This window comes from Nelumbo nucifera, chromosome 5 (assembly GCF_055504915.1).
Source record: "Nelumbo nucifera cultivar China Antique chromosome 5, China Antique-T2T, whole genome shotgun sequence".
Lineage (NCBI taxonomy): Eukaryota > Viridiplantae > Streptophyta > Magnoliopsida > Proteales > Nelumbonaceae > Nelumbo > Nelumbo nucifera.
This window is the reverse complement of record NC_142653.1, coordinates 39,022,616-39,050,380: the sequence shown is the minus strand read 5'-3', so window position 1 is coordinate 39,050,380 and position 27,765 is coordinate 39,022,616. Positions and strand designations below refer to the sequence as shown.

The 27,765-nt window shown below is 38.6% G+C and overlaps 1 protein-coding gene across 1 annotated transcript; it reads left to right on the top strand.

The window, feature by feature from the left end:
• Positions 1-1,657: 1,657 nt before the first annotated feature.
• Positions 1,658-27,323, top strand: LOC104606673 (protein transport protein SEC23 E-like). Its single transcript, XM_010271992.3, has 12 exons — positions 1,658-2,766; positions 2,944-3,117; positions 8,982-9,143; positions 15,924-16,066; positions 22,177-22,252; positions 22,406-22,578; positions 22,679-22,760; positions 23,881-23,958; positions 24,143-24,304; positions 24,383-24,646; positions 25,565-25,669; positions 26,625-27,323. Exons 1-12 carry the CDS (start codon positions 2,023-2,025, stop codon positions 26,769-26,771), a joined length of 2,310 nt encoding a protein of 769 aa, XP_010270294.1. The 5' UTR covers positions 1,658-2,022; the 3' UTR covers positions 26,772-27,323.
• Positions 27,324-27,765: the final 442 nt, after the last annotated feature.

The following is a 27,765-nucleotide window of genomic DNA, read 5'->3' as shown; positions in this document are numbered from 1 at the left end:
TGTGGTCCAAATACTTCTTTTAAGTGCTTATTCCAAAAAGCACTTAAAATAAATAAAACCAAACAGAGCTTAATCAAGGTTTAAAATATCACAGCGTATTGGGCCATATCGGCCGATATATACCGTTCTGGTAAGAAACCGATACACAGGACGTGTATAAATCATTTGTTCCATTTCTTTTCGTATGTATTGGCTATGTATCAGGCCGTTTCAGATATGTATCAATCAATATGAGCCCAAAACAGGTTTCTCTCATTAATTAATGATCCTCTCTCTCATTAATTTCACTTTGTTTGTATAAAAGCTGTAAATGTTAACAATATCAAGACTTGAACCTTGGTCATTAGATTTTAATGCAAATAACTTCACAACTAAGCCACTCCAATTGTTTGTTATAATTATATACATTTTTAGTTTTAAGTAAGTTTTATATTTTCTTAGCGGTGCTTATTAATAAATGCTGAAATTAATTATTAAAATTTATATACTAATAAATATTAAGATAAATTATATTAGTTATTTGAAAATTGATGTATATACGTTCACATTTTAATTTTGTTTGCTTTTTTCACATTTTAGTTTTTCAACGGTTACTAATTATATCTTAATATGTCACATTTTATATAAACATTAAATTATGGTTTTTTACATTTAAATGACTTATTTACAATCATATAAAACTTGTAAGTATTGTTACTAATATATTTTTTATGATTTATTTGAATTTTGTATCATATTTATATGTATCTTAAATTTTCGTCCGTATCCATGCATATTTAAAATGTATTTTGATACATTTATTAAAATTGTCTTTATGATACACCTTGCATTTCCGATACTTTGAGCCTAAGCCTTGATACCTCTACTTGAGCGGGTTGGGTCTGATTGAGTGTCAGCCAAGCAAAGCCCAACCCAAGCAAACTTACCTTACTGTACTAGTCCACCTGCGGGCCTCTAGTGGATAATGGGCTTGGGCCTTGTTAACTATTAAGCTGCTCGTGTTAATAAATGTTGCCAAATTCCAAGCAAGCCACTAGGCTCTATGCTCAGAAAAATAACTGCGTGCCCAGTAAAGGTTACGTTGCGCAACCAGTCCAACAGAGGTCCTAAAACCATAGGTCCATAACAATGAGAACATGGGAAAATCTATGCTGCCGGTAGCTGAAGGGTTTTGAGTCTTTTGACCAATCAAAACCCTATAAATTTTCAAAAATAATTAAATTAAATACCACCTAATTTTTCCAGTGATCTGCCTGGCTACCACCACCTGATTGGTTACCTTATACCGGTTCATTGGTTAAATGTTTGGTATCGTATCTTTTCGGTATCATAGTCGAACAGAGCAACCGAGCAATGCTCCTCGTAAGCACCTGAGCCAATGTGATTGTCTCTTGTCTGTAGGGCGAAGCTTCGAAGAGTTGCATGAGGACGTTCTACTCTAATAGTAGCGGAGAACACGCATGCCGAACCAACTACACCCAAATCAAATCCCAGATGTTAATGTAAATCAAACACCATTTTATCTTTCAATAAGAACCGTAGATTATCGTGACCAACCCAAGGTCAAAGCTGTGGTTCAAACCGTTAAAAAATAAACAAGAAATTAAAGATGGAAACTGCTACTCTCGTCTCTCCTGAAAACAGAAAACAGAAGATTAATTATTAATTATTAACCGAGAAAAAGAAAAGAAGCACGGAGCCATACAATGATCCAATGCAATCGATACCGATACGTACAGGAGGCAATCATATATAGCCAAAGCATGCAAAAATCTCCATTTCATTCTCTCTTACCTCCTTGATTTTCTTAGGCTTAACCGGTGGTGGTGACCCCTTCCCCGTCTCCGTCAAGGGGTCGCCCCTCGCTCCCCCGTCTCTGTCTGAAACCCGGGAAAAAACCGAAAAAGAGAAAGAAATTAAGAAAATCAAAAAAAAAAAAAAACGAAAAGGAAAACCCTAAATCCCCAATTTGTTCTGATTACAACGTTTGGGAAAAGCAGAGAAGAAGGGAAGAAGAGAGAGATGTCGGAGATGGCAGCGTCAGACCCGGAGGGAATCGATGGAGTACGGATGACATGGAACGCGTGGCCGAGAACGAAGGTGGAAGCCAGCAAGTGCGTGATCCCGCTCGCCGCTGCGATCTCTCCGATCCGACCCCACCCCGACATCCCCACCCTCCCGTACCTCCCCCTCCGATGCAAGACCTGCGCTTGCGTCCTCAACCCGTACTGCCGCGTCGATTTTACCGCCAAAATATGGATCTGCCCCTTCTGCTTCCAGCGCAACCATTTCCCGCCCCATTACTCCATGATCTCTGAGACCAATGTCCCCGCCGAGCTGTATCCGCAGTACACCACCGTCGAGTACGTTGTCCCTGAGAACCCTGCTGTCCCGGCTCCGCCGCCTCTCTCTCATGTATTCCTCTTCGTTCTCGACACCTGTGTCATTGAGGAGGAGCTAGGGTTTGTCAAATCCGCGCTCAAGCAGGCAATTGGATTGTTGCCCGAGAACGCTCTTGTTGGGTTCATTTCGTTTGGAACGCAGGTTCAGGTTCACGAGCTTGGGTTCTCGGATCTCACCAAGGTTTACGTCTTTCGTGGTAGCAAGGAGATCTCTAAAGAGCAGGTATTGGATCAATTGGGCCTTAGTACTGCGCCGCAGAGGGCCGCCCCTGGGTATCCGAAGGCCGTCCAAAATGTAATGCCCAATTCCGGAGTTAATCGATTTCTGCTTCCCGCTTCAGAATGCGAATATACTCTTGATACGGTTAGTTTTGTTGTCACTTAGTTTTCTTTTGTTTCTTATTGATCTACTCGTTGTTCTAGATCTGTTATTTTATTTTTGAGATCTGGGGGACTGAGAATTTCTTCAGGGAAAGTTGATCCATCTATTGAAAAATATGAAAATTGACATTTCTTTTTCTAATCTCTCATGAAACCTCAGCTACTAGATGAGTTGCAAACAGATCAATGGCCGGTTCAACCTGGTAATAGGGCGTTACGCTGCACAGGTGTAGCTCTAAGCGTTGCTGCAGGCCTACTGGCGGCTTGCTCGCCTGGCACTGGTGCTCGTATTGTAGCTATGGTGGGTGGTCCATGCACGGAAGGCCCAGGAACGGTAAGATTGCTTACCCATCTTTTTACTAATAAATTCCTTTGACGGATTAAGTGATGTTCCCCATGGATCTGAAAATGCCTCGTTGTTGGGTTTCGCTCATTATGTTGTTACCCACCTTTAGCGACAGTAAGCTTGTGTTTGAACAGGGATCAAATGAAAGATAACAACGTTTTTGTTCTCTTTTTATTCTCAGCTAAGAATTTGTATCCATGAATTTGCATTTTAATGCAATCTTCCAATGTTTGTGTACAATGCTAACTCCGGTTTGGGGTCTTCCTTTGTAAGTTTGATGCCTTAATTTGTAAGTTTGGTGCCATATGCCCCCGCCTCCATATTTGGGGCCTTCCTTTGATGTTAGTCACAGGTCTGAGGCTATATGGGACCTGGTAGTTGAGTGCTTTGGGAGAAAGCTGGCAATTTTGAGGAAGGCTTACCTTTCTAATGACGACAAGTTGATATTAATAAAATCTTCCTGATCTAATCTTCCACTTTTTGCCTTTATTTTCCTTCCCAGCCTCCATGGGTAAGATGTTGGAGAAGAGGGAATGGGTTTTCTTGTAGGATGGGTTTGAAGAGAAAAAGCAATACCATCTGGTGAATTGGGAGCATATATGCATGGTAAAGGAGAAAGGGGGGCTTGGGATATAATCCTTTTGGTTAGTGACCAAGGAACTTCTTGCTAAATTGCAAATTTGCGATTTGAAGGTTCTAGCCCTTTATGCTATTGTAGCTTTAAGCAAGTATGGATGTGATCAGCTTCGGTATCACTATTGGCAGTCCTTTCAAGCATCTGATCCATATGATATTGCATTCTTTGGCTAGGCATAATTGTTCATTAGATTTCTCCAAGGATGTGTCATTTGATGTTTGGGGAAATCAGGTGTGATTTTGGGAAGATAGATGGTGTGTGTGTGTGTGGTGGTTGTGGGGTTGCATCTAATTAGGCAATGGAGAAGAATGTTACCATTGCTAATTGGTATGAGTTGGTTGCTAAGATGGTAGTGTTGTGTTATGTGCTCAGCCAATACACCAAAAGCCTTAAGACTGATGGAACGCTTCATGCCAAGCACTTCAAACATTTAGGACCGTAACACACTACCGCGCTTCTCACTCTAGCGGAAGGTAAGCCCTTTTCATGACGGCTCTCACTTTGGCGGTAGGTAGCCCTTTCTACGACGGCTTACACTCTGGTGGTAGTAGGGGTGCAACTCGGGCAGGTTGGATTAGGTTGAAGGTCAACCCAAGCCCAACCCTAAAGGTGCAAACCTTGGCTTGGGCCTGGCCCTGGCCCAGCCTCAGGTTAACCCCAAGTTTAACAACCCACGCCCAACTTGAGCTTAACTCCACACAAATCGGGTTGGGCTGGGCCAGGTCAGGTTAGTTGGGTTTGAAAGAATTTGTATATATATATATATTTATGTAGTCATCTTTTATTGGGCTTTATGGCCCAAATTAAGAGTATAATTAATTTAAAATATGTACAAATTTCATTTACAAATGTACATATACATACTTTATACAATATACATATACACATATGTGCATAATTAGAAAAAAAGATACTTTTATATGAATAATACACATATGTATGTATTTTTTCAGGCGAGCTTGGGTTGGGTCGGGCTACCCGAGGCTTCAACCCAAGTGTAACCCAAGTTTAGGTTGGGTTTGAGTTTTCTGGTTCAGGCCCAGTTCACAGCTCAAAAATTCAGGCCCAACCAGTGCAAAATTTCAGGTCTGGTCGGGCTCGGGTTGGACCCACCCAAGTTGCACCCCTAGGTAGCAGGTAGCTCTTTCCCTTTGGTGGCTTTCACTCTTTTTTCCAGGTAGTCCTTTCTGTGATGGCTTTCACTCTACTCCAGGTAGCCCTTTTTGCTTGTTACATGCTTGAGCAATACGCCAAAAAGCCTTAAGACTGATGGAACATGTCAAGCCAAACACTTTATCATTTAGGATTATAAAATGTTGGTACCTCAATTGTGTACGAAAATTAATGGTTGGGAGGCTGATATGCTTGTAGAACTATCTGCCCAAATCCAAGGGATTTTTGTCAAGTCAGATTGTGAAGACAAATGTGGGTTCTTGTGCTTGTAGAACTATTAGTCCAAATGCAAGGGATTTATTTTATTTTATTTTTTTATTTTTCAGGCTAGTATATGAGTGAAGAAGAATTTGAGATCTTGACCTGAATGGTTTGTTATCCATTGAATCCTTTTTCCTCTCGTTAATGGACCATACCCTCCATTCCCTTGGCTCTAGTTGTGGGAATCCTAATACCCCCCAAGGGTCAGTTTCTTTATGTGATTGGGGTTGCATGTTTAGGTAAAATCCTGGCCATGGTTTAGTTGATATTTCAGAAGTTGGTATCTTCACAATTTCTGTACTCCATGTGGCATGTTTGATGAATCTGTTGATCACCTTCTTATTAGTTGCCCCTTCTTCCACGATATATGTTATTGGTATTTCCTTATTAAATTATTTGGCTGGTGGTGGGTAGGACTTATCATTTGCCAATGCATGGCCTGTTAGAGTTTTGAGAAAGAAAGGAAACATCTTGTGGAACTTCACACCCTTTCCCAAAAGTTGATTTAAAAGGAAAGAAACAACTGGAATTTTGAGCAGAAGCAATAAATGGTTAATGTTGTTATGGGCAAGATTTAATGCTGCATTTACTTTTGGGAGCTGACATGTAAATTATATATATGTTATTAAAAATAAAAAGAGAGTACATTCTGATTGGGTGTCAAGGTGACACACCAGATCACTTAATCCAAATGAAAACGATTCACATTACAGGCTTGAATCTCAAGAATATCCCAAAAATTTTCCACCAAACCTGAACTGTTGATGTGCTCAAATTCTGGAAGAGTCAGGACCCAGCTTGTGACGAGCTTTCCAATCAAAGCCACTACCATTTCAATGTCCTTTTCCTTACCTCAAAGCGGCTTCTGTTCCTTTCGCACCATAATGTCCAACAAACTGCAAATGGGATGCAGCTCTAGATGACTCTGGCTTTCTTACTTCCTCTGAACCTTGGCCAGGAAAAGAGGATCTCTGCTATTGAGGAACGCTGGAAGACAGGAACCCCAAAGAGGAAAGAGTAAAACTTCTAGATGAAGTTTACCACTTTGCATGAGAAGAACAAGTGATGAGCAGTTTCCTCATCTGTCTTGCATATAAGTAACAGTAGTTAGATGCTGAAACTGAAATCTCTGCACTTCAAATGATCTGTTGTGAGAATACTGTCCAACGCAACTAGCCAAGCAAATGCTTCAACTCTTGGCGGAACCAGATTCCCCAAACTCCGATCAGCAGCTATATCTTCTTTGATCAGAGCCTGGTAGAAGGGCTTCACCGAGATTTTTTTTTTTGATAATTGGCTTCACCGAGAATTTTCCATCTCTACACTCCTCCACCACAAACCATTGCCGGATGATGTAGAAATTCTGGTCTGCTCTAATTTGTCAAGCAGTAAGATACACTCCACCTCTCAATCAAGCAGAGGCCTTCTGAATTTGGGACTCCATACCACCTGATCACCTCTAACTTCATAGCAGTGGGCAATTGACACCTGCTGTTCAGCCAACCTATACAGTCTTAGGCATAGGTCACACAGCTTCCCAACCCCACTCCAATTGTCTTCCTAAAATCTCACTCTAGCCCCATCTCCCACATTGCTCAGTTTATTTTGTATAGCAGGCTTTCTCAGCCCCACTTTTTTAAACATAACAGATAAACTTTTGTTGAGTTCAATTTGTTATGTTCACAGCATAACAATAGTATCTTTAACTATGGGGGGATGTTCACAGCATCCTCTTCTATTTGTTATGTTGTAATGTTGTAATGTTATTTCATTACGGCAGCTAGTTGGAAGAAGCGGGCCAGAAAGTAAGCTATCAAAAGTGAAGTGATTCATGCATTATTCACGTTGACCAGAAAAGACTGGTATTTCATGTACATGTTTACTGAATATATTGCTTAATTAAAAAAAACTGAAAAAGTAAAGGAAAATAAAACAAATAGTTCCTTTGTTCACTTGCCTATCTCAATATGGTAAGCTGAGATTACTTTGGTAAACTTAGATTTGATGTCTTTATTGGAAGGTTAAGAAATGTATGGTAACCTCAAATTATTGAAATATATTGAAGAGCTTTGCTATCATGAGATTACCCAACATGAAAGCTACTTGGAGTAGTGGTTTAAAAGGTGTGCCTAAGCGCTCAGGCGAGGCACATTTTAAGGTATGCACCTTGCCTAGGCCTCAGGCGTAGCACTTTTAAAAGGCGAGTGCTTGGTGTGCCTTGTGCTTCAGCCCAAGCGTGAACCTTTTTTTTTCTTTTTAATTTTTGCACTTTTTGTTCTTCTTTGAACCTAACAGCTGGGTCTGGGGCTCTGTCCCCGGACCCCCGACCAAGCCCCTTGAGGCAAGCCCAAAGAAATCCTTCCACCACAAGCCCAAGTAAAATTATAAAATCATCATTTTTTTTTGTGTAAGGATTAAGAATTTAAGACTGTAATATGGATTTCTTTGGGCTTGCCTTTAGGGGCTTGGTACAAAGATGGCTCGCAGAAATTAGACTTAGGAATTCAAGATATTTTACATCACAATAGCTATTTGAAGTAATGCAATTGGGGGTGGTGACTGGAAAGTATTTGCTCGAGACGCTGTAGGGTGAAGGCAACATAGCTGTGGACTGGTTAGCTAACTATGCACACTCAAATGATATATCTGGTTAGGGTGAGCATTATTCGGTTAAACCGAAATACTGAACCGAAAATTTCGGTTTTTGGGTAATTCGGTTTTTAGGAATTTTGGTTTTCGGTTTTCAGATTTAGAAATTCGGTTAACCAAAAAAACCGAATTAACCAAAGTTTTTTATATAATATGTAATAAATAATATACAATATATAACATTTAATATATAATATGCTATATACTTATATATTAATATTTATATATAATGTATTATAATGGAATTCATTTTCATAATATATATTAATTAAATTCGGTTTTTAACCGAAAACCGACTCGGAAATTTTGGTTCGGTTATTTTGGTTTTATTGTAATTCGGTTTCAGTTTTCATTTTTTTATTTCGATTTATGTGGTTCAGTTTGTAACCGATTAAACCGAATGCTCACCTCTATATCTGGTTCTTTCATTCCTAGAGCTTCAAGTGTTATCAGTTGTTTTGATTTCTAGGGACGTTCTACCCCCCCCCATTTTGTGTAGCCCCTTCTTTCCTGGTTTATCAAAAGAAAAATAAAGAAGCAATGCAATTGAAGAAAAAGAGATTGTTGATTTTACATGCTTGAAAATGTTTTATATGTTTGCAATTTGATTTTATTTTTAAATTTTAATTCGAATATGCTTTACATTTTTATTTTAGATAATAGGTTTTTGGAAATTTAACTTTATATTTTTTATTAATTTTTTTGATTATTTTGGCATTGTTTTGAGAAATTTGCCTTTTTTTTTGTATTTTTGCCCCATGTTTCGAAAAGGTGCGTGCCTTGGGTGCAAATTGCCCCTTGCGCTTTTAAAAATACTGACTTGGTGCATTCCATCCACTGCATATATATAGAATCAAGAGCCAGCGTCAAGTAAGTCCCATCTAACAGCTTGCCTAGCTAAAGAAATCAATAAGATTAGATAGCATTTAATTATCAAGTTATTGAATTATTTTGTATCATCATAGATTCTTTCTATTGTCGAATAAGCTTGATTTTTAATATAAACATTCAGTTGTACGCATCATGTTGTTGAATTACTTCATCATTAAGGTTCTTTGCTGCTGTATTTTCTGGAGACTTTTTTTTTGTACTTGTGGAAAGTATTTAGGTATCAATAATGTGTTATTTGCAGATTGTGTCAAAAGATCTGTCGGAACCAGTACGTTCTCATAAAGATCTTGATAAGGATGCAGCAGCTCATTTCCATAAAGCTGTAAAATTTTATGATGGTCTTGCCAAGCAGCTTGTTAGCCAGGGCCATGTTTTAGATCTTTTTGCTTCTGCACTTGATCAGGTTTGGGCTTAGTCCTTTTCCTCTCCAGGGCGACTTCCTACAATGTTTTTGCTTAAGCTTCCATATAGACATAGACCTGAATATGAGTTATCTCTATCTCTTTTGATATTTAGTTGTAATTAATCTGCTATACTCCTCTCCAAGACTTGCACCAACATTCATGATCAAGGCCATATTTAACTTTAACAATTCCTCACGACTCTTTGAATTAATAGACATATATAGTGGCCTAAAGCATCTTAGGTTCAAAATGACATTATCAGATTAGATTTGTCAACTTAAAATTTCCATCCAAATTCCTGTCACCCCTAGGTTCTTAAAATTTCATTTAAAAGTTTTTTTTTTTTTTTGAGAAGGTAACTTTTATTCAAAAAGGAAGGGAAGGGTGTACATGAGAAAACAGGGCTAACAAAAAAAACCAAGGCCCTCTCAAGAAATAGGAAACATATTTCCACTATACATCAAATTCTTTCCCAGCCCACTTTTAGCTACAGCATCAGCCACAACATTGAAGTTCCTAGGGATCCATCTGAAACTGCAATGGAGGTAAACAGAGAAATAAAAAATTTCTTGCAAGAAATGGGTGATCCTCCAAGGGCCTTCACTTTTCCTTATGGCTCACCCAATGGTGATTCTAGAATCTCCTTCCATCAGTAAAGACTCCGCCTGTAGAGCTTTAGCTGACCGTAAAACCAACAAAAGAGCTTGAATCTCAGCCTCAGAAGCATCTTGGGCCGAAACAGGGCCACTGAACATCCAAGAAATAACCCCCTCTGGCTTGGCTTGTAAATAAGTCCCCCAATTCATGCCATCAGAGGAGATTCAGAGGCTCTTCTTAATCTGCCATTGAATCTCAGAGTGTAAGCGCAATCAGGCCTTGGGGAAATGGGAAGCTGAGGGCCAAAAGGAGAAGACTGTAGGATCTCTAACGAATTCCTGATTAAGTCTCCATATCAAGATAAACTCACCAACTGTATTAGGAGGGGCCCAAGAGAGGTTGCCTTCATAAATCAAGTCCCAAAGAAATTCCCATACACCACAGGAAATTTACCAAGAGGTGTCTAATAGTTAATTTATTTTTGAAGCACATAATGCAGATATAAGGAGAGGTGCACCACTGCCTAGTATTTTCTTCTGCAAGCTATCACAAGTATTTATCCTGCCACAAGCTGCCTCCCACAAGGAAAAAAGGTTATTCTCAAAGGAACTGAAGAAATCCAGATCCTACTTGATGGGAAAGAGGAAGGAGGGGCTCATTTAAAAGATTTTTAATGCTTAAAACTGACAGAACATCAATCTTACTAGAAAACTTAATGGAAATTAAAACTTAACATTGAAAAACGGTTATATTATCATTTCTTCTCAATTCATGTGACACTTGGTAAGTTATCCAAATCTCCAACCTTATTGTATTCTAGTGCGAAATGTTTCTAGAGGCTATCAAGGTAAAATTTTGACAAGATTTTCACTTCAGATGCTAAACATATTTTTTTCTTTCACTTATATGATTGCAAAATCACATAGTGTTTTAAAAGGTATGCCTAGGCTCAAAGACGAGGCTCATTTTGTGTGTGTGTGTGTGTGTATGCGTGCGCACCTTACCTTGCTTGCTCCTATAGTGAATTAACCTTGAATTTGATGTTGAATGGGGAATTTATTATATTGCAGGTTTTATACATGAGGTTTAGAGTTTTAAAGAGTTTAGCCTGTTGGATATGAACATGTATGACTACAACCTTAGTTTAATAACATAATGCTCTAACCAATTGAGCTAATAAGGTTTTTAAAAACACCTCAGCTTCGGTTGATTCCACATTGCATATTTGACCTCTAAATGCCCGAGAAAATCTCACACTGTTTGAGAATACCCCTATAATCCTATATGTCTTGGGCTTCCTGTTGAATCTACCGTTAAATTGAATGTTTTAAGGAGGGCGGTGTTGGAATTAGCAAGAATCAATGCTATGCCAGAAGGATTTTATGAAGGACTACTACTGCAGTAAGATGTTTCAAAAACGGGAAGTTTCATCAAACTGTTAGGTCTTGAAAATGTTTGCTAGACAGAAAGGGGGTTTATTTGGGGTCAGTCCTGTCAGGAAGTTAAGAAAGTAAAGAAAACTAACAGGAGAAGAAAAGGTGATCGTCTTTAACCTGTTGACAGTGTGAGGTAAGCTAGGGTCATCTTTGAGTGGTGATCTGTTGGAGTCTTGTGTTTTTGCTCTGTTTGTTTTGATTGTTTGCTGGGGGCTGGATGTCTGTTTGTCTTTGGGTTTTTTGGTTGTTGGTTTGTAGTTGTTGAGGATTGGTGTTGGGTTGATTCTTGGGTTAGGGCTTCTTTTTGCTCTTTCGGGTGACAATTGGTTCCCTTTCTTGTATATTCTTTTTTTTTCCTTTATAAGTTTTATTTTATTTCCAAAAAATTAAATGAAACTTAACCCTCCCAAACAAATTATTCAAAGTGAACGATTGCTTATTAATGGGAGGATAGGGGATGGCCAGCGAATCTCCGCCACATTCTTCCTTTTGTCATTATCAATGATGCTAGTATCCATGAACTCGGGGAGAATAAAGTGATGATTTTCAGTTGTCAAGGATGTCCCTGTTCCTTCCCTCTCTTGATCCCCATATGGCTATATGGATAATAGCTTTCTAGTATAGGAGGCACCTTGCACTAAGCCCACAAAACTTTCATTGCAAAATCTTGTAAAAAAATTCCTTGAGGAGTGAAAATTTCAAGCCTTTTAATCCTGAAGATGGCTCTTTAGTCTATTATGGAACATAAATTCGGTTTTTGGTTTTATGAAAACCAAAAATAGACAAAATAGAGAACTAATTCTTAATTGAATTATTTTTTTATAATAAATAAAAAAGAAATTTTATTAAAAACAAAATGGCAACAGAAATCGCCAAGTGATGACAACTCACCCAAAACCTCTAAAGGATCATCGCCCCCAAAAAATCCCCAATTGACCCTTAAACCATCTAAAACCTTTTTATCTCCCATCATCCCCTTTTCAGTGCCTTCTATAGCCAAAATCTTTTTCGTTTTCGTTTTTTTTTTCTTTTTTTTGAAAAGAGGTAAATATAATATTCACTGATAAAAAATCCAATCTTTTCCATTCACCTCTTTTTCTTGTTTCTATCTCAACTAACCTTATTATTTTATTGAAGGATAATGGGAATTTCATTAAAACAGAAAAAGAAATACAGCAGACAGGTGATAAGATATCACCCGAGAGAAAAACACAATCATAAGAATAAGACCCAACAGACAGACCTCAAAAGCCCCATAACAGAATCAGGCACCCCACAACTTACAGACAAAAGGCACATCAAAAGCTCAAACGATGACCAAAGGCATAAAAAGCCAAACAAAAGTTCAATCACTGTTTTTAGAGAACCGAAGCCTCAGTCTTCATCCACAATCTCATCCTCCTGGTTTGAAACATCCTCGTCTCAAGCCTCACCTCCTACCCCATGAACTTTTTTATTCAACTTCTCTTCCTGTCTTCTTCTTTCAAACTCTTCAAATGCCCTTCTAGCAAATTCTTCATCTCCCCAAAAAATAAACCCAGACTTTTACCAATCGTGACTTCTCTATCCTGGATGGACACACATCCTGAAACACTGACCTTATTATCGTTACTTTGCTTCAACATGCTCGGACTAGAATCAAGACCATTGGCACTTACTTAGTTACTTTGTTGTCTCGTTGCTTCGTTCCCAATGGATGAGCCTGCAGCATTCCCCCCCCCCCCCCACAAATCATTCCGGATGTTGAACTTCCTCTGTTACCCTTTCTCCTATAAACCCATTTATAGTTTTTTGTAGGTCCTGCTCCAGCCAGACCAAGCTTCAGTTTAGAAAAATCTTCGTCACATGCACAATATTAGGGTTTTTTAGCAACACGATTTCTTACTAATTGCTCCAATATCTGACTCCCCCTCTTCAGCCTTGCTCCTACCCAAGTCGACTCCCAATCTTCCAGCCTTCAACTCTCAAAAAGAAAAATGATCATCTTCATGTCTCTCGTCTTGATCACCATTGTTGCCGCCAACAACTAAGGCCCCTTTCCCTCTAGTCTCAGCTTCTCCCTTAATCTTAGCATCGGCATCAACAAACCCTTCTCCAACTTTCTTCTCCCCCTCTACCAGCCTCTCAATCTCAGCAGAGAGGACTGCCTCAGAAGCCAATGGAGCTGCTAATCCAGAGTCACCATTGATTTCTTGAGAAACCGCAGTGTCCACCTCAGGCACAGAAGATATGCAAACCACCACAAATTCTTTAACCACTTGAGAGCAAGAGCTAGTATTACCATCCACTGAAGAACACTGATGATCACCAAGTTTCGTCACTGTTCCTCCCAACGATCCCTTTTCTTATCCTATCAAACTCGACTATCACCCAAACCCAACTTTCCTCTCTTCTTTTTCTAACTCCATGCTTGGCTCTCTCCTATCCAACGTTCCACACCTTTTAAAGTTTGATCTCTTAAAGCCTAAAACCTTTCTCTTATCTTCTTTATCCTTCCTAAGTTGAGTAAACTTCCAGCTATCATTAAAGACAGTAATCAAACAGGTCCTACTCAATTCTCCATTGGACCTAAAACAAGCTTATGTGGCTCTTCAAAATCTGCTGAAATTTTGTCCTTAAGGCCGTCCATGTGCCCCGTTTCCCCATTCTTCTCTCCAGGTCCACCAGCCATTAAGATAATTGAGCCCTCCCTTTGATTTAAATTGACCGACTTCAGCTGGACGCACCCTCCTCCAATCTCTTCGAGATCTGACTGCCTCCGCCTTCACTATGATCCCTCAAGCCAACTTCCTTAAAAATTCCTAAATTACCAGAAATACCCTCTTCATCTACCTCTGCCCTTCTATTTCCTGTCTGTTTGTCTACTCAGTCGATTCACCAGGCGACTAAAAATTCTTCTGACTAGGCTTCTTTTGCTCTTCGAGATTGTTCATCCATCTTAGAGTGTAAGAACCTGCAACTACAAGTCTTAGCTCATATCTCTGCCTAGAGAAATAAAGTGATAACACTGTTGGCACCAGCTGAATCTCTGCAACTTTGACCAGAATTCGTGCAGCGCACTAATTTCGCCATGAGTTCGTTTTTGCATCAGCAAATCTGACTCTACCACACGCATCCTCTACCGCCTTGAAAGTAGGCAGACTCCAGAAATGTAGTGGAATTCTGAAAACAATGATCTAGACCAAACTTGACGGACCCACGTCTCTTGTAGTACCAACCAAGGGAGACCACCTCCTGATTCTAAGACCCGGAGATCGCAACTCATTTTGTTCTCTCTCCAGCGTGAGATTTGCCTCCTCTACGCTATCAAATGTAAATAGGAAGAAGCTGGCATTTAGTTTCCTTACCTGCAGTTCCTTTTTTGGGTGCCAAACAGTTGCTGCCCAATCTCTAGCGTCTTCCACATCTGGATCAGAATTAACAAAACGACCAACTAGACTCCTCTTCAAGTCCCTGAGGTTAACATGAACCTCAGAAGTAATTTTCACAAATACCTACTTCATCTTCTCATGTATTAGATAAATCGATTCTTTTCATGTCAAACTACTGGCTTCTATTTGATTGTAGTGCTTATATGACAATGTGAGTATGCTAACCTTCTTATCCTTGTCCTTCTCCAACTCCAGAATAATTTTCCTTGCAAATTCTGATCTCATTTGGTCAAGGCTCTGATCATCATTACTCTCTTATGCCTCTAATCCTTCTTCCTCCTTATCTGAAGCTTACTTTCATGATCTATAACTGATTTCTCTAACGATCTCACTCATTCAAGGTTTTGATCACCCTCATGCTCTTGCAACATCATCCTCCTTGTTCCTGTATAGGACCCTTTCCCTACAGGCATGGTTTCAAATACTGGTACAGGCCAATACGCCGGTAGGGGCATATCGGCCTGTATCAGAGCTTGCTCTCCTTTTTTTTTCCTTTGAAATCGGTTCAGAGGGGTCAGTTTAAGGCTGGTCTACCCCCTGAACCAGGTCAGACCCCGATACGACCCCTGTAGGGTTGTGTCGTTAAGCCACCGATACGATACGGTACGCCCAATACAGGTTCTGTGTTTGATTCCTCTGTCTGAAATGTATCAGGCAATGATTAAAATTTTGATACAATACACCTTGTATCGGGCATATTGTATCATATTTGCATGTCTTTGAAAGACCAAATAAGGGATCCCTTGAAGCAAATTTGAAAAAAACTAAAAAAAAGTTATTGAGTGTTGAAACACCTGATACGCTGTTTGTGTGTATCGGTGTATCAATACTTTGAACCATGGTATCAGAGACAGAATCTATCACCATATCCCTCCTCTTCCTTGATCAAATTGTAGGATTAAAAAATTGTAAGGTTTTTGTAGAAAGGGATTTCAGACATAAGATTTAAAGCCAAACCCTTGGGATCCATGATTCAAATCATGGTTGCATTTGTATCATAAATTGTACCGTAAATTGCAAGATTTTGACAACATTGTCACGTGTATGACAAGGACATTGTCACGTGTATGACAACATTGATACGCTGGGAAGTGCTGTTAAGTTTTGTAGTTTTAGGAGCCTATAAGAAGCATTAAGCTGCATATGGTTTTGGTTTTAACTATTTTCTAAATGTTTAATTTTGCTTTATGCGTTTAGTAGTAAAAAAATTCCTTCAGTGGAGTGAGATTGCTAATTTTATTTAATAAATATAAATATTACTTTATGAATGTGATATGGAATCACATTTTTCCTTTATAATACAATGAGATTTCAGGTTGGGGTTGCAGAGATGAAAGTTGTCATTGAAAGGACAGGTGGGCTTGTTGTTTTAGCTGAAAGTTTTGGGCACCCTGTATTTAAAGACTCGTTCAAACGCATTTTTGACAATGGTGAAGAGGCCCTTGGCCTTTCATTCAAGTAAGTTTCTGCACATACTTCAGTGCTGTTTTTTATTTCAATTATACTTGAACCCTTGAATTTCTGTAATGAGATTGGTTACAAAGTCTTATTCATATTAGAGACAAGGTTTCAATGAGTTACTATTTTGATGTTGTTGCACTGATAAACTATAGTACTATACATTTAAGATATTGATGAAATGATAAAGGAATTTCTTGTGAAGGAATTGGTAAATATTAAATCAAGTACAGGTATCCTTTCCATTTTTAGTAGACCTCCTTACATAATTTCATTGCCTGACCATTTATGCTTGCTGTTTTTTTTTTTTCATATTTTACTGCTTCTGTTATATTTTATCCGAGTACAAATCTTTTTTCATTTAATTGGTAAATAAGAAGAAGACTTGTAGATAAAGAATAGTAGATTATTTAATGGACTTTTCACTTGCTCCTCATTTTTCAAATCCTTAACTTTGCCTGTTTCACAAGGGGTGGACTTCCAAGTGAAAGAAGTGTGGCCTAAGCCTATCCCACCTAAGGTTCAAGCTTTCTGCTCTGAATCTTTCCTTGGAAAGGTTCACACTTGTGACATGCTGCAGAAAAGAAGGCTTTTTTGTTGCCTCTCTCCCATATTTGCTTGTTGTCTAGGAAAAGTGGAGAAACCCTACCCCACTTATTTATTTCCTGTCCCTTTATCTCTCTTATCTGGGAGTTTTTCTGTGATCTTTTCAGCTGCAAGTGGATCCCTCCCCAGGAGGTGGCGGACATTTTCAGGCCTAACTTCCTAAGGCAATCAAAGAAAAGAGGAAGACTGATGATTTATCAAAAAAAAAAAAAAAAAACAGAGGAAGATTGATGTGGGGAGTTACTAAGACTGCAACTGTGTGGGTGGTCTGGGTCTCTGGGAGGAAAGGAACAACAAAATTTTCAATGGAAAAAGTAGATCTGTGGAGGAGGTTATTGAGACAATAAAAGTGAAGGTTGCATTCTGGATTAAAATATAAAATGCTTTCAACATTTCACAGTGATTGATATTCTAAGAGCTTGTAAGGAGATAGCACAATCCTCTAGAAATAATGACAGCATAATAATGGACTTGATACCCCCACAAGGTAGTAAAGTTAAACTGAATTTTGATGGAAGCTCGTTGGGCAATCCTGGTATCGCAGGAATTGGTGGGGTAATTAGAAATTTGGGGGGCAGATTGCTGGCCTTTTACTCTGGCCAATTGGTGTGGCTAACTCTGTTAAGGCTGAGATATTGGCTTTACTACAATGTCTCAGGATAGCTAAGCAATTGGGCCTCAGACAAGTGGAGGTGGAAGGGGATTCCAAAATTATCATCAGTTGGGCAAGAAATAACAGACATATTCCATGGACTCTCAAGAATGCTTTCAAGAAATAGAAAGGGCTGCAAGAGAGCTGAATGCTGAATTTAAGTGGGTTAGAAGAAGTGCAAGTGGGCTAGCTGACTCCCTTGCTAAACAAGGGGTAGATAGGCGGCAATTGTTTTGGGCATCTTTGTAATATAATGCTGGTTGTTGGGCTGATGTTATGGTCATTAAATTAAACTTGTAATGGTTTTTCACTTATTTTAAATTTTAATTTAATACAATATAAGTTTCATCGGTAAAAAAAGAATATTAGATTGAAGATATACAAAGTGAATGAGGACCATGGACCTCCCTAAAGTAACAGAAAAGTGATCTAGGCCAACTGCTACTCTCCCCCAAATACAAACTTATTCCAAAAAGCCAAATACAGATACACTACTAGCTCTAGGAGTTAGGTCCCGAATATAAAATCAGGAGAGTTTGGGAAATTGCTTATCTGATGGTCCAACTCTGAGGCATTCAAGCTGCTGGTCATATGGTTCTATTTAATAAACTTCATCTGTCAGGAAAAAAACTCGATATCAAGAGCTTTATGTTTGATAACAGGCCGAAAAAGACTTGGGTGGATGTAATAAGAAATGATTTTTTTTTTGATAAATGAGAGCAATTTTATTGAAATAAATATCAGAAATACAAGCAGCCTAGGAAGAGGCACGAGATGTTACCTCCCCCAAGGACTGAATCATAAACACTAAACATGCCCAAACCTTAGATACAAATTACAAAGTAGCCCAAAACAGATCACCCCTTGACACCCCTTGCTTGGCCAGAGAATCGGCCATTACATTTGCTGATCTGCTAACCCACTTGAACCTAACAGTCATATTTCTTGTCATCCATTTAACTTTCTTTAACAGATCCCTGTAGCCCCAACAAACTGTGTCTGGGCTATTCAGCCAGTCCACTACTACCTTGGAATCTCCTTCTACTAACAAATTGTTCACTCCTAATTGACTAGCCATTGTATACCTTGTACCGCTGCTAGTAGCTCTGCCCTTACAGAATTACCTTCACCCACTGGTCCTGAGAAAAGAGACAGCATATTGCTGTCTTTATCTCTCAGAATTCCTCCAATTCCGGATGGCCCTGGGTTACCTTGGCAGCTGCCATCAAAGTTCAATTTTACCACTCCATCCGGTGGGGGTTTCCATTCAACTTGTAATTTGTTCTTAGTGGAGACTGTAGAAGCCACTGTTTCCCAATTTCTCCTTAAATCATCAAAGGAGAAATCTGCCAACAATTGTGAAGATTTCAGCAATGAGATTGTCTTTGTTATACATTCCTTGACTTCAGCAAGACTTCTTTCATTTTCTTAAAATATTATGGCATTTCTCTCCTCCCATAAAATCCACAAGGTGGCGGCTCTGATACATTTCCACATTATCTTCCCTCTTTTTGTCGATCTCCCAAGAGCATCTGGAGTGAACAGCAGCTTTACTTCAGAGGGCAAGTTCCACCTGCCCCCAAATAAAGAAACAACCCAGTTCCAAATATTGGCAGCAAAGGAGCACGATATCAGCAAATGGTTACAGTCCTCACCCTCCACTTTACACATAAAGCACCAATTTGGGGACAGACACAAAAAAGGTTTCTTCTTTTGCAAGTTTTCCACAGTATTGATCTTACCATAATAGGCTTCCCAACAGAACACTGCTACTTTGGGGGGTATTGGCCTTGACCAAACCTCTTTAACAGGGAAGATCTGAGGGGAAGGGTTTGAGCAAAGGGCTTTAAAGAAAGATGTGCAAGTGAAAGAGCCAACCGGGTTTAGAGCCCAGACTCTTTTGTCCGGGTTAGTGGTGTCCTGGCACACCGATTCTAGAAGCAACGACAGCTCTGAGACACAATGAAAATTTTCATCCCTTAACTCTCTCCAAAACCCAAAATCCCAATTTAAAGCCAAAGGGCAAACCAGGAGGGGGGGGAGGAACCAAGAAATGGGTTTCTTTTTAAAGAGGGAGATGGAATAGAGAGAAGGGAAACGGTCTTTTAGGGGTTGAGTGCTCACCCAAGTATCTTCCCAAAAAAGAATAGAGTTTCCAGAACAAGCATCGTACCTTACAAACCTTAGGAATTTAGGGAGAATGCCAAAGATAGCCTTCCAAGTTGTTGTGAGCAAAGCCCTTCGGGATACCCCCGCATCCCAATAAGAAATGAATTTTGGCGGGAGCTCCTTTGGAAATCCAGGCATCTCAAGAATAGGAGGAGTATTAAGAAATTCTGAAAGGAGGATATTGGGTATGTTCTCAGGACTGATTGGCACCGGAAACTCACTCAAGGCTGAACTATTGGCATTTCTACAAGGGTTAAAGCTAGCCAAACAGCTAGGATATAGACATGTTGAAATGGAAGGGGATTCAAAAGTAGTAATTTCATGGGCAGCAAACAACAGCCATACCCCATGGATGTTTAAACATGTGATTAGGGAAGCAGAGAAGATTGCAAAGGAGGGTGAGGCTGAATTTAAATGGGTCCGAAGAAGTGTAAATGGGCTAGCTGACGGTTTAGCAAAACAGGGGCATTGAGACTGCAATTATTTTGGGCTGCACTGTAATGAGGGATAGAATAGAGTGATTAAGGAGGATCAATAGTCCCATCACCAAGTTGTATAAACTGTTTACAACCTAAATTTTAATAAAATACATGTTTACTGATAAAAAAAATTGACAATGGATATGGCAGATTGGTGAAACAGGATTCATGTAGCCAACCCCATACAGTTTAGATAATCCTTAGATAATGATGATGATGAACTTTGTGTTTGGTAAGTGAAGTTCAAGATTTTGCTTCTTTTCGATGTAAAATGAGCATAAGGTTTACAGGGTGAACATTTCTGGTTTTGGATAGGAAGTAGAGATTCAAAATGGTGTGGTAAAATAATTTGATGTGGTCCATTATTTTACTCCCAACGATGGTAATATAATATATCCAAATTCAGATATCAGTGGGTCAATTTTTGTCCTTCCTCAAGTCCCTTTTACTGCAATTATATACTGATCTCTCTCAGTACCTAAAGGAGATGTCTGTATCCTAGGAGGCCAGTAAAAATGATGAGGACCCTTGTGGATGCCAAATAATTTGTCTCTGTGCTCATTGCTGCATTCTTGGTTGTTATGTACTTGTAGTTTCATGGAATTGGCACTTAGTGGTCTATTATTATGGGTTGATGGACTATTTAGATGCTGATTTTATTTTAATCATTTCCCTTTTCTTTTCTCCAAACATGTCTTTTTTTTTATAATTCTCCTAACATTTCTTGTTTATTGACAGATAATCTGGTGCAGATGAGAGTGAAGAAATGTACTTTAGATTGGGGAAATCCGGGACTGGGAATGAATTGATACTAGAACCACAGAGGGTTTTTTTTTTGTATATATTACCCAGTGTTTTAAAAGGCGTGGGAGGCGTGTGCCTGGAGGCACACCTCTAGGTGAGGTGCTCCCAAAACGCCCCGAGGTATATGCCAGAGGCACTGACACCTTTGAGGTGTATGCCTCATGCGCTTTTTTCAGAGGCGTGCTAGAGGTGTACGCCTCATGCACACCTCACATAAAAAGACTGAAAAAAAAAAAGAAAAAAGAAAAAAGAAAAAATGGAAAGGAAAGGAAAGGAAAAAAAAGGGAAGGGAAAGAAAAAGAAAGAAAGAGAAGAAAAGTTGAGATCCCCCTTTCCTCTTCTTCTTCCTGAACCCCTACTCTTAAGGAGGCTTATGCCTCCTTGTGTTCGGGAGGCTTACACCTCTTATGTTCTGAACTACGCCTCATGCCTCTAGGTAGTTTAAGGCCTCGCGTCACACCTCTGTGTTTTAAAACATCAGTACTAACTTTGTCAGCTTACATTGCTTCTACTCTGTTCATCATTACCTTTCTGATATTCTTAGAGGGTAGAGTTTTACTAAAAAAGTTCACCTCAGTATCAATAAAGTTACATCTATTAACAATTAAAAAAATCTTGTTTATTGGTCTTCTAAAGTGATTCTGATAGGGTTGCCATTAGACAGTATCTTGAACTGCTTCTTGAAGATGGCCCAAATTAGCTTAGATGAAACAAACATCAGAGACTTTCCATGTGGAAGAGTGTGCCAGTACATTTTACCCCTGCATAATTATAATGATGGAGCCTAAGCCGCAAGGAAAATATTACAATGATATGGTGCAACTACAAGTTTTTTTTATATATGAGAGAAGATATAGTTGGTGATATTTGTTATCAGATCCAATTATGGAACTTAATTTGGATATGGCATTATATGGAATTACCACAAACCAGTCACTTATGCCAGTCCAAAAATGTTCCATTGTTGTTTACCTGGTCTGCCCCAACTTTAGGTTGGTTCCTTTTGTTTATCTTTTATTCCCTTTCCACCTATATACATCCCTTTTCTTCATCCAAAAAGATGTTCTAGCATCAGTAGTAATGTGTGCCATATTTTGCTAAAGTTTTCCACTAACCTGCTATTAATGCTCCCAAACACTTCCAAGGTATTGTGATTTGTGCCAATATCTTAGTAAGCTTACACATTCATTGTGCATGATATGAAAGAGCTAAAACAAGATTTTTTGCTTTTTTAGTTGCTTACCATCTAATATCCGGCTGACTATATATGGTTCATATGAGCCTTTTTTAATTGACTGTGTTCTTTTAATATCCATGCTAATAGGATGGAAAATATTTGGCTTTAATATGGTTGTTCATCTGTATGTACTCATTTAATGCTTGTTAATATTACTTTGCAGTGGGAGTCTTGAGATCAACTGTTCAAAAGATATTAAGATACAGGGAATTATTGGGCCATGCACATCTTTGGAGAAGGTTGTCTCATAAACTTTACCAAATGATCTTCTGTTATTTATAAACAACATATGTGGCATGGCGTTTAACCACTTTTTTTCTCCTATAAACTGTATTTGTTACCTTTTCTTTGGGCATTTTTATACTAATTTTTTTGCAAGTCAAGTCTTGCAGAAAGGACCTTCTTGTGCCGACACTGTCATTGGTCAGGGGAATACAACATCCTGGAAAATGTGTGGCCTTGATAAGAGGACTTGCTTGACTGTCTTCTTTGACATTTCACCAAGTGAGCGCACAAACCCTCCAGGGGTTTCAAATCCACAGTTATATTTACAGTTTCTAACAAAGTAAGTAGCTAGATTCCATCAAGGGGTTTCTCTCCTTATAATTTTCTCTAATTAATTTTGTTTTCAGTTTATTGACTTGATTGTAATTGTTTCTTTGCAGTTACCAAAACCCTGAAGGACAAGCACGGTTCCGAGTTACAACTGTTACAAGGAGATGGGTGGAAAGTGCTGCTAATGCAGAGGTTCGGTCCAAGACAATCCTTAATTTTTTTTTCTGGATTAATGTACCACCTTGATATTCACACAAATTGATTTTATTGAGTCATTGCCTTGTTTAATGCACTCCAAACTTGGAATCTTTATGGCGTTACATTTGTGTTGGCTCACTGCTGCTATGTTCCATATCAAGTTAGCAAAGCAGCAAGTTTTAACCAAAAAAATAAAAACAAAAACCTTTTGTTGGACTCGGGGTGCAATTTGGTCTGGGATGGCCCAATCCAAACCAAAATAGTGGGGTTGTTTTGAAGGTTATATTAGGGTTGAGGTTCTATTCGCATGTGCATATTTAAATACTATGTTTATGTGCAATTACATGTATTAAGTATAAGTAAGTTTAAAACTAGGTTTTTTAGCTAATATGCTCCTTAAAATCCACTTTTCTTGATCTGGTTTGTTCTTTCCTTTGTGGAGTTTATGAAAAATCTTGGCATCCTTATTACATTATATTTCTGTTTGCTTATTGCTGCAATTATCTATTATTTATTTTTAGGTTAGCAGAGGAGTAATTAATAATTGTTGACAAAGTAAAATACTTAGATTGAACTCTGACGATAAGAGCTCTTTTATATGGCTGTTTGATAACAGCCGTTAGTGGCTGAACTGAATCATTTATTGCTTTGTATTTTGGTGAATAAATTATTAAGGACGTTCGTGGCTCCTTAATGGTTGAAGTTTAAATTGGATTACTAACCATATCCTTTATTATTTTATTATTTAATTAATTTATCCACTAAAAGACAAAGTAACAAGTTATTCAGTTCATCTACTAAAGCCTTCATCAAATGGACCATAAGTTCTGAGTGCATTGAAAAGCTCCTGATTTAGACTACAAAGCCATTCCACTAAATTTGATGTGTTTAACTATTTATAACAATTTTCTGGTTAATTGGCTTCTTTCTACTCTTAAAACATTTAACTTGCCTGTGGGGAAGTCTTAATTTCAATCTCTTGGTCTATTGGCAACTGGTATTCAGATCTTGTTTGCTCCTCAACTCCATCATTGGTTCTCGTTTTCATAATTGAGTTTTACTGGAGACACATTGCAAACCTAATGCCTGACGTGTAATTTAATCACTTGTGTAGGAATTAGTTGATGGATTTGATCAAGAGACTGCTGCAGTTGTAATAGCTAGATTGACATCTTTGAAAATGGAGATGGAGGTACTTCCCAATTTTCACAGATTTTGTTATTGGAATTTGGAAGTGGGGTTTTGTAATCTGTTGTCATAAATACCCCTATTTGATTTCTGCAATAGTGGCATGGTTTATCTGATTATGTAAATTATTTTGCTGTGTCCGATGATTTATTTTGGTCCTTTGTTTCTTATACTGTTTTATTCCTCAGGAAGAGTTTGATGCAACACGATGGTTGGATCGTTCCCTCATCCGTCTATGTTCAAGATTTGGTGATTATCGGAAGGATGATCCTGCTTCATTCACATTGAACCCTAGTTTCTCACTGTTTCCACAGTTTATGTTTAATCTGCGGCGGTCACAATTTGTACAGGTAATCAATTATGATATTCAGGACTAGAAGCTTAATTTTTCCTTCTTTTATTTATTGATTTAGCTTACTACATTGCAGGTTTTTAACAATAGTCCAGATGAGACTGCTTATTTCCGTATGCTGTTAAATCGGGAGAATATCCTGAACACTGTGGTCATGATTCAACCATCATTGATTGCATATTCATTTCATTCACTTCCTAAGCCTGCATTGTTGGATGTATCTTCTATATCATCCGAACAAATACTATTACTGGATGCTTATTTCAGTATAGTCATTTTCCATGGAATGACAATAGCTCAGTGGCGAAATGCAGGCTACCAGAATCAGCCAGAACACCAGGTTTGCTTTTTTCGTTGTCATAGAGCTCTTTATTTGGGCCTCATCTGCAAACCTTATACGTGAAAGACATTATGTCTAAGCAAAATCACCTAGCATCCAACATGTGAATTGATTGGTTGGTTTGTATGAATTTGATTAAAAAACTCTTTCATACCTCAATGACTAGAAAGAGAATATCAAATAGAAATATTGCTTTATTTGATATGTGACATTTCAAAGGAAGAAAAGAAATACAAAATAAAAAAGCACTAAAAAATCTAAGAAACAAAATACCTAAAAGGTAGGGAGAAGATGTCTGTCCTTGAATTTCTCATATAATCTTGATCCAAGCAATTAAATAAGAAGAACCGAATATAATTGTAGAAAATGAAAAAACTACCCATTTTGTGCAAGACATCTGCTTGCATGCATTTCCTTACTATGTAATGTCAAATTAGATCTCTTTCAAAAAAAAAAAAGTCATATCCCATAATTTCCCTACTCCACCATTTGTTGCACCCCACAAAATATTGAACTTCAGATGAGAGAAATCAAAATACTAGTTAATAGCTATTCCGCCTATGTATTAACTATGAATTACAAAGTGCAAATTTGAATTCAAACGAAGTGAATCTGTAACCAGTTAAGAATCAAATGGCTAAGAATCATTGGTTATCCTGGCTGTAAGTACATTACCAGCGCATGGGTAAAAAAAGCTCACCCATTTTTATGATATACCCTTCTAACACCAAGCTTGAATTGTTTGGTGGGTAGGTGTGGAAACTGGTGTAAGAATATGGCCACTTTGAACTTTGCTTTCTCTTGACACGTCTATAGAGAGATACCTTCCTTTACATCTCAGATGGAACTTTCTTTTTTGCATATTTTTTCCCATTTTGAGCCAATAGTTTCTTAAATTTGTTTGTTTCTTTTCTTCAGGCCTTTGCCCAGCTATTGCAGGCTCCTCGTGACGATGCCCAAATGATAATCCGGGACCGGTTCCCTGTCCCAAGATTGGTGGTTTGTGATCAGCATGGCTCCCAGGTGAGTTTTATATTGAAGGCATCCTTCAAGACAAGTGCTCTCCCTGCCAGTAATTTAGGGTTGCGACTGCAAATTGGGTACCTGATTTAAAGAATTTGCGCTCCAGGCCTTTGTTCCAGGCCTCTTCAAGATTAACAAATGCTTAACTCAGGTCCACCCAAGTTGCACCTTTAACCGTAATTAATCAAAATCTGGACTAGAACCTTTTTCCAGACATAAATGAAAACCTGTGATAGAATCCTTTTCCGTTGTCTTTTTTGTCCCTGAGATTCGTGAGACAGCTTTTTTGATCTGAGGTGCTTAAGGCAAGTTGCAAAGGTAAATTTTTATTGGGACTGAAGAACATGGGCTAGGTAGGATAACTTACTGGTTTGGTGCAAAATAATCATTAGATTTCAATTACGCCTCCATTGTTCCAGTAGGGGGGGTTGGTCAATGGGAAAGTGGTTCCTGTTGACCAACAATTCCATGTTTGCTTTTTGTTTAACTGTGGGTTCCATAGTTAATTGCTTTTCTCAGATGGGTAACTTGCCTCCTTGGGAAAGTTGCCAAAACATTATGGGACTAAATTGCCTTGGAAACACTTTTGATCAAAAGATCACAGGTAAATGCACTAACCCAAGTAAGCGCATTTACCCAGGTAAATGGCTTCCTGAAAAATGAGCGGGGCCTTAGAAAAAAGTGTGGTTCTTATGTGGGGCATGGTTTAACCACAATCCAGGGCAATCCTTTAATTTATGATATTGTCTGCTACTTGGTATAGACCAGTAGCAATTGAGATGGTTCTGTGTATGGTTGCATGTGCATGTGCCTGCATTAAATTCTTTATTATTTTTTCTCCTGGTATTAAACTGTTATTTTCATTGGTGCATAGTTACATACCACTGACCATGATTTTGGCTGGTTTTAACGAAATGTATTCCTTGTTATTGCTATCCATGCATCTTTGTTGCAGGCGAGATTTCTACTTGCCAAGTTGAACCCCTCGGCCACATACAACTCTGCACACGATGTAGCCCCTGGATCAGATGTGATCTTCACAGATGATGTGAGCCTGCAAGTGTTCATTGAGCATCTTCAAAGGCTAGCAGTGCAGTCTTGAGAGCACAAAGAATTTTAACAAGTTGTTACTTGGTTTCAAGATGTGGTTGCATTCTCAGGGTGTGAGTTCTTTATCATTTTCATAAACAGTCCCCCCTTCTTTTCATTTTTCCTTTCTTATCTTGTTCTTCAGATCAGAGGCCAACCTAAATTATTTGAGAATAAGGATTCTGCATATCATTCTTTTTGTGTTGAGAGGTGTTGGCTTCCTTGCAAGAATAAGACCAACAGAAAGCAAGCTGATCTTAGGAAAGGAAGGAGAATCTGGTTTTAAGGCTGAAGGGGTTTGCGGTCTCAGAGTCAGGGCCAATCAGATAGGTGCATATAAAATTGGTTGTTTCTTTTGTCTTTTTGTAATACCGCAAAAGTAAAATGTGTTTTGGTGTATCTGAATTAAGCTCTTGTATATGGGGCTTTTAAGCTCTTAGGTCGACAAGTCCAAAATCCTCTGTTTTTTGCCCCCCCCCCCCGGTCCCATTTCCAATACAGCTAATGTTGTCACTGTTTGTGCTTCAATTAACCTATTCAATTAGGCATGCTTACATTTGATTTCCTTTCCTGCTTCTTTTTGAGAATATTTGAGAACATTTTTCCATTCCAAAAATACTTTGGGGTGAGGGGGGAAAATCCCATTGACCAAGAATCTCATGTTCTTTTTTCAGATTTATGTGGGTAGGGAAAGTTTATTTTCCTGTTTCCTGGGTGAGTAAACTTCTCACATAGGTAAAATTTGCCAACACTTGAATGGGACAAAAATGCCCTTTTAATAATGGGTTTTTATGGTTAAAATAGCCATTGCCTTATTTACATGGGAAATAAAAGAACATGGGTAAATGCACTTACTTGGATAAGTCTTTCGTGGGAGACATTTACCCGGGTAAGTAATTTACCGAAAAGCGAACGGGGCCTTTGTGGTATTTTACTTTGCCTTTGACTTGTAGAACAAATCATCTTTTGTGATTATTTGTGGTTCAGCTCAATTGAGGTTTCTGCGT